The following is a 12,988-nucleotide window of genomic DNA, read 5'->3' as shown; positions in this document are numbered from 1 at the left end:
TTGGGTGTTTGATCTGATGAAAGGATGAGGGATGTGGCTAGGCTAGCTGAGGCCAGTTGACCTTTTTCGGAAGACTTTAGCCAAGGACCAGGGCTTGCTTTTTTTTTTTTTTTGGATGGATGGTAAAGTGTATTGGATAGTCACTTCCTCCCAAGTTCCCATCATAACTTCCAGGATTTATGTTGGTTGTATGACCACAAGGAGTTGGGATCTATAAGGGGAGAATAGAGATGAATGAATCTCTTTTGTTGTGATAGTATATCACTGACAAGTGATTGCTCTAGTGGCACCAAGGAATTTCGAGACCTGTATTGCCTTCGGTCGTTATATTGGTAAAAATGTTTACGGTGTATACGATGAAGCAGTCATTATTCGAATGTATTGTAATGTGACTTGTAACCCTTTACGCATACGCATTACATCTGCATACCTCTTATCCTTGAAACACTATCATTATGCCACGTTCACCCCGAAATCCAACTTGCGGACTACCGTTTCTCTTCGGCGAGCAAATGCAATGACTTGTCCTGTTAAAGAAATAGCAAACCGAAAATGCGTGCCGTCAATATCAGACAGGGCCGACACCGGGCTTGGTAAACGTGTTACCCGGAGGCCAGTTTCCAAGGCCAGCCGGGTCGCCACCGATCCTGACATACACACCCACGGCGGGAATGCCGCCGTCCAGCACGAAGAACTGATACCACCCCGGTGGACAAACGTGGGCGTTTGGTGGCGCCTGGACCGTACACGAAGTGCCGGTGCATGTCACGGCGGGCATTAACGTGCGTGCGCCCATCGAGTTGCCTTGAACAAAACGTATTCTGTCAGCATCATCTGGGGTTTTGCTATCATGATAAGAAGAACACATCAAAAGGCGATACATACCATGAGTGGAAGACACGGCGCCCAAGAGGGTAACAGTAATGGCACCATTCCTCGCGGCACTTCCCAATGAAAAGGCAACATTGGCGCCATAGCCCCAGTCCTTATTCACTATGGTGAAGGAGGGTCGAGGCTTGCCACTCAGGAGGTAAGGCGGCGTGTAAGTCTCGGTCCTGTATTCCTGAGGGTTTACACCGTCTTCGGGATCGGATCCGCTGATCAATACTCTCCCGTCGAGGAGTGTGAGGGCCTCCGAGTGGTACATGCGTGCAATAGTCGTGTTGGCAGCGACGGTGATGCGCGACCCGACCGGCTTTTCGGGGTCGTAGAGCAGGCTGTTCAGGTTGGGCCCCACGCCCAGGCCGAAGCCTGCGACGCCGTGCAGGGCGCCGTTGCCGATGAAATAGGTTCCGTCGGGCAGCGATGCCATGCAAGGCATGACGCGGAAGGATGGCATGCGCTCAATGACCCACTCAGGGTTTGCGGCTTCGGGGTAGATGGATACGCAGTTGTCCAAGGCGTTGGCAGCCCCGTTGGATGAGCCGCCACAGACGAGAATGCCGAGTGGCGCCGTGTAGGGCGCCTTCTGGGGCAGGAGCACAGAGGCTCCCTCGAGGGGGTATGTCCTGCCTGCGAGGTCATTGTTGACTGCACCCGGAATTTTGGGGAGTTGCTTGATCGTGTTGAAAGTAACCTCGTCTAGAATGCGTGCCTCGTTGTAGTAGGTCACCAGGATACCTCCTCCAGGTAGGACGGCAACGAATGGATATCTGAGTTCGTGGTTACAAATCAGTTAGTTGTCCTTTGATTCACATGTGAAAAAGGGGAAAGTTTCTCACAGGTTGTCCGGGTTTGTGCGGTCAAGCCAGTCCATATAAAGGGGCGCACTCCCCGGCGCATGTGGCAAAACCTCAATCGAAGGAACCGCCGCGCCGTTGGAGCCAACCTGGCCACCAATGACCATCACAGAGCCATTCGCCATGACCATTGCGGTCGGGTACCACCGACCCTTTTGGAGGCTCAGCTCCTGAACATTCTCCTGGAAGTCGCGTACACCCGGTGTTCCGGGTGCTCCGTCGGGCCAGTACAGTCTCAAGCCCTCGGTCGACTCGCCTGACCAACCTCCTACGTTGAGCTGACGGGCTCCTCTGTCTGGCAGGATCACGCCAGCACTGCAGAAGATGTCTGTCTTCACATGGAGGGTTCTCCACGCTCCAGCGGGATTGGTCGGGATCATCGAGACGTCAAGCTCGTACGCACCTGTCTCGCTGCCCGGGCCAGTGCCCCATTTGGAGAGGAAGGTCACTTTGCCGGTTATGGACTCCTGTGTCATCAGCGCGATCGTCGGGGCGTCAATGAGAAGGTCGTAGCGGCCTGCTGTAGCTGGGGTTTGGGGGAACGTCCACGAGTAGAATAGGGTACCGGTCCAGAAGTATGTGCTCAGCCTGCTGCCTCCTCCACAAATCGCGGTACGGTTCCCATCACACGGCACGTTACACTCCGTGCTAGGTCTCGGCGTGGCAACCCCAGCCGTGACGACGTTTTGGGGATCTCCGCAGTAGCACTCGTTGCCATACTCGAGACCTGCCGCCATGTAGCCGTACTTGGCACAGCGATCCAGGCACATCTTGGGTGTCATGACGTTGGGGAATGACAGCTGCCAGTAGAAGGTCCGCTTGTCGTTCAGGTTGTCTTGGTAGCACCCCTGGTAGGTCCAGCTGCCCAGGCCTCCTGTCTGGGGTGCCGGCGGGAGGAACACTTGCGGCTCGCCCCTCGAGAATATGGTTAGCCTGTTTCCGGCGCCGCACTTCTGCGCCGGGTTGCCACTACAGGGCATGGAGCATTCTGCTTCAGTCGTTTTGGATCCTCCATTGTATATCGCGTTTGCACAAAAGCACTGGGTGGAATATTCAGACCCAGAGATTGTGTAGCCGCGCTGACTACATATTTGAGCACATGATTCCTGTGTAAGAGTCTGGGAGTCCGGAGCCTGGTAGTCGGGCAGAGCTCGGCCATTGGGCCCGTCAATCCAGCACCCATGATACTCAAATCCTTCTGGGAGGTCAGAAACAACGGGTGGTGGGGGTGCTGTTGAGCCTGGGCCTGTGGCGGCCGATGTTGTGGTGCTCGGAGTGGGCGGCACACTTGCAGTCGGTAGTTCGTTTTCGTGCCAGTTGTAGAGGTTAAGCCTATTAGGTCCTCCACATATTTCGCTGCTGTTGCCATTGCAAAGTGTGTTGCAGCCGCCCGCAGCGGGTACAGACCCAGCAGAGAGGCTATTGCCGCAGTCTGCTCAGTTTGGGTATTAGTTTGGGGTTCTCAGGATGAACCCAAGCCACCAAGTTGTGGCAACCAATATTGGCGACTTACAGCACTCTCCACCGTACTCAACGCCGGCTAGTTTGAAGCCCTTAGCTAGGCAGGAAGCCGTGCATGTAGCCGCTGTCACCTCAGCACTGGGGACATCCCCGGCCACAGGTAAAGCGCGGGAAGTGGTGCCCTCGCTGCAAAACGGTTAAAAAGACATCATGATTAGCATATGCCATAATTTCATGCTTCACCGACGGATAAGAGTGCGCAGCTGGGGAACTTGCGTATAACAACCGATATGGTTGAAGCCGTTGACTCCAGGGTTTGGCTGCGGACCCACTGGCTGAGCGCTGTGGTAAACAGTCAACCTGCTCGGTCCACCGCAGCTCTGGGTTGCATCGCCCGAGCAAGCAGTACTGCACTCAGAGTCCGCGACGAGGGTGGCCGCCGAGGGCAAAGAACTATCGCAATCTGAGATTTTACGGGTGGCAGGGTCGACAATGGGTCAGGAACACTACATATTGACAACCTCCAAGATTTGAACCGGTGCTTGGGCTCCATTGGGTGGACTCACAGCATTCATTGTGGTACTCAGTCCCTGCGAACTGCATTCCTTTGGAGGTGCAGAAGTTTATACAAGCTTCGGCAGTCATTAAGCCTGATGATGTGGCTGCAGCTCCTAGGGAGCGGCCAATGTCACTGATTTGAATCAAACCAGTGTTTGTTAGTCAAATGCCCGGGGTCTGGGTTGATCTGCTTTGCCTTTACAGCCAGCAAGTACTCCCAAGGATCATACGTACACGTAGCAGCCCATATAATCCCAGCCGGCGGGCAAGACTTCCGGCGGGGGCAATCTTGGAATGATTGCCGCATTGCTGAGCGATGCCTGTAACTGATTTTGTCAGTGTATGCTCTTTTCCATGTCGAGGGTTCGAACATTTTACCCACCAGAAAAACGAGGGATAACAAGGTCATCTTGGCGAGTATATACAGCCCAAAAGAGGGCCTTGTCTCTTAACGAATGACTGGACCAGTAAAAAAAGACCGTTTTGCCCGAATGCGCTGGGCCAAATAAAAGGCTCACCGGAGGACGAGTTCCCTCAGAGTCAAAGGGTCAACGCATTGTTCGAGGGTGGCTGAAGCTTCTTCATATATACACCGCCATCGTTTGGATCAGGTAGACACTAGAAAAAAAAACACAATTCCGTGTTGTGTTGTAGACCCAACATCTCAGCTTCTTTTCTTGGCCCGACCCCAGTCGACTGCAGGACGTTGTCACATACCATACCAGGTTCCTGGCCAGACTCGCATCGATCCATCCATCAAATATTTCCCCGCATGGATAACGGCCAAGCCAGATTGCCCAAAATAAACTGGTAGCTGTAAGGCCATAGCGATCTTTGGTTCTTATTGGTGTCTTCATGGTGGGTTTTATTGCCTGGCCACACGAATAGGAAAAAAAAAGGGCAAAGAAAGAAAGCAATTCCGCGCCTTTACGAGAAATCCCGCATCGCCGTTTCCTTGACAAATTTGCTGGTATCCAAGCATTTCGGTACCTTCCACTTTGCTTTTTTTTTAATGCAAAAATTATACTACCCCAGCCAAATCTCATTGAAGAAGAAAGAGAGCCTGCCTGCCCTACCGTAGAAGCCCACATAATGGGTAACGGCTCCTCGACCGGTTGATAATAACAGACAGGGACCAAGCTTGACAATTCCTTGGGGTACACCACTTTGACCTCTAGAGACCCTGAAGGGGAAACTACCTCCATCTCGGCCTGTTGCAACCGATACTACAGTACACACACCTACCACCTACCAAAGTCACACAGCAGGCTGCGAAACGTTGCCTCTAAACGGCCATGCCATGACCCCCCTTCCAAGCCTACCTCCACTTGACGAGGCCATCAATTTTATCGATATTTTTCAGCCCTTTCTTTGCCAGAAGCGTGCTTGCGAAAAATGGCCTAGTGGCCTGATGGGGCTGAAAGGCACGCCCCAGCTGGCCACACCAGCTCATATCCTGCCTGCCGAGAGTTGCATGCACAGGATGTGTTCCTTTCGTTTTTTGCTATTTATTTTTATCTTTTATTTTCCGATTGAGGGTCCCTTCACTTGGATGGGTGATAGAAAAATGCCCTACAGCGGATTTTGTAAGTGGTGCGCCTGTCACTTTTCTTTTTTTTTGCTCACTTGGTTTCTTCGCGTAACCCATTCGCCTGCATATCAGCTGCTGCATTGCAGGCTCGTATTGCACCAACGCCCGGGGTATCGCCGCCCCTCTCGTCCAACCGATACTCCTCTTTTCGCTGCGTGTGGTCTTATGTACAGAACACACCTGCAGTATGAAGTGGCCCAAAGAACACTGGCAAGGGTTTGATAAAAAAAATCGCCTGGCCAGGCTGAAATCTCAGCCCTGACAAAAAAGAATCGAACCAAGAATGTAGATTTTGGATCTTTGATGCGGCTCAAAACGATAGTTGAAATCTGCGGTTATGGCGGGACCGTAATCCGCGGTTAAGAAACCCCAGCCAGATGGTTGATATCTTCACACTCAGCTATATACTCCTTATCTACCTAGACGGGTTAGCAGATCGTTCGATTCTTATTATAGAACCTGTTCACCGCGATTCGTATCTGGGCCTGTTATCATCAACAACGGTCACAATCAACATCGATAGCCCTCCATTTCTCTTCCCCGTCAGCCCCCGTCGCCCGGAAACAGTCCTTGCCACATCCGCGAGTACCAAGACGGAGCTGCTGGAACACATTCTTGAGGCTGTTGATACTCGGTATGCTTCGCTGTGGTTCCTTGCGAATCATCAAAATATTATATTTTTAGAACAAACATTGCGCTTGGTATCGTGACATTGAAATATAAACCAATATAACAACGAAAATAGAAACAAAAGTGAAAATGTCGGCTATGTCGGTGCTGCGATATCACCATAACCAGTGACTGTTCCTCCTACGCAGCACCGCGAATGTACTCTGGAAGACGATCTACACACCTTCGTCTCTTCCACGAGATTGCCGCCAACTCCTGTCAATGACCTGTCCGGCACAGCTGTGGGAGCTGCGTGCGTGTTTGACATCTGCCCACTGCCATCCGTTTGCTCGGGATTTGCGGATCAAACCTTGGTCCCATTTCAATCGTCTTTCCCATCGTCCGTTGCCGTATCTTCCTCTTCATAATCATTCCCATCATCGTCTAGGTTGTCATCTATAGAGGCGTCGTCCAGGTCATCGTCGCCGAGGCCAATGCCCGTCAACGTCTCCCACCTCACATAGTCGTCCTGGATCCACCGCTTGCTAGTCGGCAGCTGGTAGGGGTCAAAGGGAAAATACGCCTCTAGTTGCAAACCGCTCTCGTCGTAAGGGTCGTAGCAGGTATCCCGGAGCGCACCGCCGGTCGAGTAATCACCAGAGGCGAACTGGGATAGATGTATCCGCTTGTTGCTCTCCAGCAACGGAAAGACGTACATGAACCGAAGCAGCCGGGCGTGGTCGGCAAATTCGTGCACTATCCCAGGCGAGCATACCCTGAGTGGATTAAACTTGCTGTATATGATACGGCTCATCGACTCCTTGAAGCCCGGGATCCATTCGAGATCGTGGCCGAGGTAGGATGACTTCTCCGAGGGATCAACAAGTTCGGGCGCCCAGGCCACTAGCTCCCTCCACCGGAAGCAGAAAATGTAGAGAAGCGCTTGCACCAGACAATATAGATGCTTGTAGCGCCGTAGGTCAGGCCCCCTACAGCCATCCGCGTGATTTCGCATCTGCACGTCGACGTGATGGCACAGCAGCTCCACGACGTTCCTCACAATCTCGGCAGGAACTGCGGCTCCTCTAGCCACGTAGCTAGCAAGATATGCTGTTGCAGATTGCCTCAAAGCCATGGGTCGATTCGACTCGAATGCCATGTTGAACAGTGTACCGACGAATAGATCCATCAGTTCAGGGGAGTATTGGCTGAAGTGGAAGACAAGAAATTGTGTGTGGCGTGACTTGTAAGTTGGCAGAACGAGGTTGACAAAGTCCGATATCAGGTCACCAAGAACCTCCTTTGCCTCGTCCGACGTTGGATTCTCGAAGCTTGGCTTGTATACTTCGAATAGCATATCCATTATAGCGTCGAGTTTTTGTATAGTGGTCGATCCTGTTTCAATCGTCGTGGCTTCTGCGTCAAAGTCGCTATCGTCACTGGCGATGGACTCACCATCGCTCTCGTCCGAATCGATATCAAGGTCGTCCTTCTCCCTTGCCGACCCCAAGTGCATAACTATTGCAGCGGTCAAATCGTCGTCCATATCATCCAAGTCGAACTGCACCTGCACGTCAATCTTGACGAGCCGATCTACGATCAATTCCATTATATCTTGACCAAGATCTGGTGCGTACTTCCTGAGGAGTAGAAGATTTTTGACATAGGTTGTGTGAACCTTCTTGGACTCCTCCAAGTATGGGAATTGCTTCGCCAGCAGGCTGCACAGCACGGGCCTGGCTGCCGGAAACAGCCTAAGCAGGTAGCGGAGACCACCATGTAGCCGGTCCTGGGCGGTGTCAAAGCTAACTTTTGGGAAATCGGGAACGCTCCAAGCGCTTTCGCGGTAGTCTTTGAACTTCTCGACGATCATGGCCAGAACCAGCTCAAGTGTTGTGCCTTGGGCGCTGATCAGAGCAGCCAAAAACTGAGTGTATGCCTTGCAAAAACCATCGTCTCGGCCCAGCCATGAGCACTTTGTCACGATCTTTATTAGGTCCGAGCATGACCTGTCCAGCATTGGGGCGCAAGTGGACAGGGCAACCACGTAGACAATTAGTTCCTGGGGCTTTAAGCAGTCCTCATCATCCCCTACTATCGGCGGGAGATATCTCTGACGGTCATTTTGGAAGATGGCCTTCAGGTTCTCGTAGCCCTCGGTCTCTCCACGGACCCGGTCCTCCAGTGCGCTTCTGACCTCCCGCTTCGTCTCCTCGAGCGTCCTCATTCCGATGTCGACGGTCATGTTAGATTCCAGATCAAATGTGACGTGTTTGAGGCGTTTCGTAGGGCTGCTTTCAAGCCTGTCGTCCGGATCGTCGCTTCGCTTCCTCTTGGTCGAGACTGAAAGCGACTGCGGTGTCCGTAGTATGGGTTTCTTGCCGAGCGGGGCTCTTGGCGGTAAAGATGATGCCGAGGAAGCCAGGCCCTGCAGAGCAGGCCTGGTGGCGGATGTTGTCATTGCGGCGGTTGTGAATCAAAGGCAAAAAGAAGCCCCCTCGTTGATTGCCACCCAAGTTTGAAATATTTCGTACCCAGGCGACGGCGCCGGCGATTAAACCACTTCAGCCCTAAGCTATGTTATGGTCCAGCAACCTGTCAAAGAAATCCAACCGGAGTGGATCTTGCATATTATTTAGAATGAATATGCGATGGTGTGATTTGTGAGCTCCGTCGTCGCCGACCAGAGTAGTAGGAAGTTGAAGAGATGATGGCGGGAGGCGGATCGATCGCTGCCTGCCTCCACCCAAAAACTTTTTGGCGGAGACAAGTTCAAAAGTTGTCAGAGGCCTCAGAGCAGAGGGGTCTGGGTGGCACGTGCTCACATGAATGTGGGGAAAAGATCCGTTTGTTATCGTTGTTATGGAGACCAACCCAGGCTAGGCATGGATCTGTGGGGCCCCCGAACCGTAAACACAGCTAGCTGTGAATTCTTCGGATTGCTTGCTGATTGGAATCTGTCCGTTCTTTTATGTACTCCGTAGTATACGGAGTATAAGCAACAGTGGCTTACTGAGAGTCCGGGAATCTGAAAAGCAATACGACCTGTGGACGGCTAATTGCCTTTCTCAAGACGGGCCAATTAAGACTTGCGGCTGCTACAAATTATTAGTGTCTCGATCGGTAATATATTACTAGGTTCCGGACTGCCTAGTAGGGCACAGATCGTTCCCATTCACGGCACGTGTAAAAAAAGATAAAATCGCGAGAATTATAGTGATCGCCTTTGTGGGGAATCTATCAAGTATAGTAACGTCAAGTCAAGAATAAAAAAAGAACCAAAACCCCAAAATGACACCTACTCCCATCCATCCCTTCCCATAAGCCCATCAGCAAACAGGGTTCATGTACATTGATGCGTCGCCGCGCACAAAACTCTTCTCAGCCGCAAATTGGCATGGCACTTGGTGGCCTGAACGCACCCGGCGTAGTTTATGCTGGTCAGTATTCACCCGCGGTGGCACCATTGTGTCCAGGTTGTGTGCTGTAGAGATATCCGGAGGCATCTCCAGGAGCTTCGGTTCCCTGTTGCCCGAGCTCTCCGCCGGGAAAACCTGCTGTAGCGTTGGTCCCAGGTGCGGCGCCAGGCGGCGCGCCATAGCCTTGACTACTAGGTCTGTTTTGCTGGCCCTCGCCGCGTGTTGATTGGTTCTGCTGCACTCCCGTTAGTGTCATGCGACAAAAGCGATGGATGACTCAAAATCACCACTATATGGTAGGTGGGAGGATGTTTTGTTTGCTTCAACATAGTTTGAAAACGCTGTATCTGTTTAGTAAACAATGCGAGCATGCTGAGACTTACCTCACGGTACTTGGCAAGATAGATCTTCAAAGCCTCACTGTAGTTCTCAAAGCCGAGAGACGTCATTGCGAACAAGATATCCTCTCCATTCACCGTCTTTCGCTTCTCTTGGTGACATTTCTCGGAGGCTTCGCCAAGTTAGCAAGTTTGTTCTACAGCAGAGCAGCTGTATACACAAGATAGCTGGGGAAGCTGATAAGTAGACCCAAAACACTCGCCTTCACTTGTAATAAACGAGATAAACTCGCTGACACATTCTTGCATGCATTCCTTGGCCTCTTTTGCAATCTTTGCATTGTCAGGCAGTGCATTTTTCATAATACGGGCCACTGGGGCAAAGTTTCGTATGTTAGCATCGTATGCGTCATGGTGCTGTTTGTCGCCTTTGGATGATACGGAGGCGCGGGGCGCTTCCGGCGATCCTGATGGAGACGAGTCGCGGGACATGGGACTGGAGATATATAGACGATGGCAAGACAATAGCAGGTAAAAGCGGTCAAGCTTTCAACCAGTTGAGCCTGGGAATATCGCCATGTAACGCTGATCCTAGCAGAGTGGACAGCTCTGCGTCCCGGGCGGTTGAGGGTACCCTTCGAACCATGGCCACGGGGGGCGAACAGCTGAGGGATGACACAGCAAAAGGGGGACAAAAGGCGCCGCCCACGTACCATTTGCAATTGGCAGCCAACGATCTTGCTCCTTGACCTCAAACTCGTAGCCGAGGCCGGCAGACTGTGGGTCCTGAGGATCGTTCATCTGTGCTTCCTCGTCGGGAGTGTGTGCTCCTTCGATCTCCTTGGGATTGGATTGGGGTGAGTCCGACATTTTGGCTAGCTGCAGGCGGGAGCGGGCTTCTTGTAAATTCCTTGGACTGCCAGATCGTACAGGATGATTGATATGATGTGTCTGCTACACGTTGCAGGGTTGCAAGCCTTGCAGGCAGTGCCGACGTTCTGGGGTTCCTAGGTGGGCTTGGCTCAGGGCCTGCCTGCAGCTACGTCAGTAACGGAATTATTATTATTATTATTTTTTTTTTTTTTTGGGGGGGGGGGGGGGGGTTTGTTCCCGAGACTACGACTCGCTGTACAGAATGTGCCCAAACAGTGACGAATACAAGAATGTTCGGCGTGGATCCGAGGCGAGCAAAGAAAGGTACATGGTATGGGCGGATCCGCCCTGCTGGCTCACGACCTGCAGTGCGTTGCGATTCCAAGCTTGCTTTTGGCTGGCGTGGGAGGGGCGTTCCACACTCTGCAGCAATGCCTGGTCGCTTGACCGGTGAGGGCTTGTCACTAGCAAAGACGGATGCCAAGGGGTCGCCTCGTTCCCAATCAGTCCACCACTTTTGCCCTTTACCCAAATCAACGGCTGCTACTTGGCTTGTCTTTGATAGGTGGAGGCGAGGTAAGACTAAAAAAAGTCAGGTACCAACACCAAGGTACCTGGGAGGGATATGACACGCTCGCCTTCCACGAGCAGGAAGAAAGGGCCAGGGGAGGAAGTGCGGGTTGCACCGAGGACGACGGGGCGGTGTCAACTCGGGCAGGCAGACAACTTAGCTACCTGTAGGATGGTGGCAGCGTGGAAAAGTACGACAGGTAGAGCGAACGGACGGGGTCTTGTCAAGTTACAAGCCCGAGCCCGTCTCTAGCTAGAGACGACGGAAAGGACGGATAGGCAAGGTAGGCAAACCGTTGCTAGCTCCACGCGCAGGGAATGCAGGGACAAGAACAGAAAGACAGTATCTGGTATATTACTGACTGTACCGATAATATGTGGGATATCTGCAAAGTCGCGTCAGAATAGTACTCCTCTATTTTGTTTTTGTTTTATTTGTCTCCTGAGGTGTGTAGTTGGGTAGGTAGGTGTGGGCAGCTGAATAGTGGCTGTTTGTTGCCCAGCTCGGGTTGGATGAAAAATGTATCGGTCAAGTTAGGGAGACAGACCCGGGTGTCTGGGGCCAGAGTAGACTGTTTGGATGGGGGGAGCCAAGGGCAACAAAGAGAAATTCAATTCTCTGTACAAAGTACATAAGTAATATCAAAGTACAGCTCGTAGTAACAGGTAAAAACGACCATCCACTGGAGTGGATTGAATCGGATTGGGTCAAGACGCGTGCCTGCGTGTGTACTGTTTGGTGCGCGCAAGCCACGTGCATGACTTATCGTGTCGGCCCGTATCGATGGGTTAAAACAAACGTTCATCACTCACCTTGAATGTTTTCTTCTTTTTTTGTTTTGTTTTTTGTTGTTTGTCTCTTGTTCCTATTGCTTGAAATGACCTGGCTGTGCCGAATGAGGCGTTGTCTATGAGAGGAAAGCTGCAAAGAATCGATAGGTCCGTAGGCAATTGGCTGCAAGGACGTGGGGTTGTGTGTTTAGGTACCTACTGTAGCTTTGGCTGGTGTAGGAAGATGATAGTACGAAGTAGGTCGGTAGGGTCGGACTTGTGGGAGGCGGAATGAATAGATGGGATTGGGAGAAAATCGGCTTGGAGCGGGTCGTTTGTTTGCGCCGTGGAAGCAACTTTTCTTTTGACCGCAACAGAGAGTCGCATTAACAACCTAACCTCCCCTGTCGCTCTCTCCGTCAACCCAAACTTGGCTGGCATTGGTCAAATTTCAGCCCAGACCACCCCTGGCGGCACCCACCAGTTTCCCCGCCCAACTCATCACACACACACACACACACACACACACACACACACACACAGAGTACCACACAGTACACAACAACTGAAAGGCATGGTACTCTACAGTACGCTGTGCATACCATTTTTCTTCCACACCAAAACTAAACTAGACCTCCCAAGAACCAAGCACTGCATTTTTAACATGGAATTGCTCCAAAAAGCTGACAATTACGCCTTTCGGGTGACAACAAAAGATATCTCAGAATTGTGAATCAGCAGTGAAGACGACCGCACCTGTTGTACATTGAAGACGTCACAAAAACTTGGTGGGGGGTACATGAATGTACCTTACCTTTACCTTCCGGTGTGTACTGCTCGGTAATCTGTGCTCCGTACTCCCTTACCTTGATTCGACTAGATCCACCTATGCCCATACGTTAAGGTACCAACCTGTTGACCATCCTGTCGACCATACTGTCATCAAACATCGATCATCATGTGCAGATGGATATTGTCAATCGGTGGTAGTTAATTCTAAACTGCTGTTGCATCTCTTGTACTCATGCTAGTCTAGATTATTCTTTACCTACTTGTTAA

General features: G+C 51.7%; 3 protein-coding genes across 3 annotated transcripts; all 3 read right to left on the bottom strand.

Moving 5' to 3' along the window:
* Positions 1 to 362: 362 nt before the first annotated feature.
* MGG_01655 (copper radical oxidase) lies at positions 363 to 4,358 on the bottom strand. Its single transcript, XM_003714593.1, has 8 exons — positions 4,141 to 4,358; positions 3,993 to 4,078; positions 3,767 to 3,891; positions 3,477 to 3,663; positions 3,253 to 3,386; positions 1,722 to 3,171; positions 886 to 1,652; positions 363 to 804 (listed from the first exon to the last, which is right to left on the bottom strand). The coding sequence occupies exons 1-8, from the start codon at positions 4,165 to 4,167 to the stop codon at positions 569 to 571; spliced, it is 3,012 nt and encodes a 1,003-aa protein (XP_003714641.1). The 5' UTR covers positions 4,168 to 4,358; the 3' UTR covers positions 363 to 568.
* Positions 4,359 to 5,948: 1,590 nt separating this feature from the next.
* MGG_01654 (uncharacterized protein) lies at positions 5,949 to 8,717 on the bottom strand. Its single transcript, XM_003714592.1, has one exon. The coding sequence runs from the start codon at positions 8,417 to 8,419 to the stop codon at positions 6,341 to 6,343; it is 2,079 nt and encodes a 692-aa protein (XP_003714640.1). The 5' UTR covers positions 8,420 to 8,717; the 3' UTR covers positions 5,949 to 6,340.
* A 443-nt stretch (positions 8,718 to 9,160) lies between these two features.
* Positions 9,161 to 12,304, bottom strand: MGG_01653 (nuclear transcription factor Y subunit B-3). The gene is made up of 6 exons (XM_003714591.1): positions 11,972 to 12,304; positions 11,522 to 11,544; positions 10,429 to 10,748; positions 9,979 to 10,089; positions 9,761 to 9,888; positions 9,161 to 9,612 (listed from the first exon to the last, which is right to left on the bottom strand). Exons 3-6 carry the CDS (start codon positions 10,583 to 10,585, stop codon positions 9,400 to 9,402), a joined length of 609 nt encoding a protein of 202 aa, XP_003714639.1. The 5' UTR covers positions 10,586 to 10,748; positions 11,522 to 11,544; positions 11,972 to 12,304; the 3' UTR covers positions 9,161 to 9,399.
* Between the last annotated feature and the right edge of the window lie 684 nt (positions 12,305 to 12,988).

This window comes from Pyricularia oryzae, chromosome 2 (assembly GCF_000002495.2).
Source record: "Pyricularia oryzae 70-15 chromosome 2, whole genome shotgun sequence".
Taxonomy (NCBI): Eukaryota; Fungi; Ascomycota; class Sordariomycetes; order Magnaporthales; family Pyriculariaceae; genus Pyricularia; species Pyricularia oryzae.
This window is presented reverse-complemented; position numbering and strand designations above follow the sequence as displayed.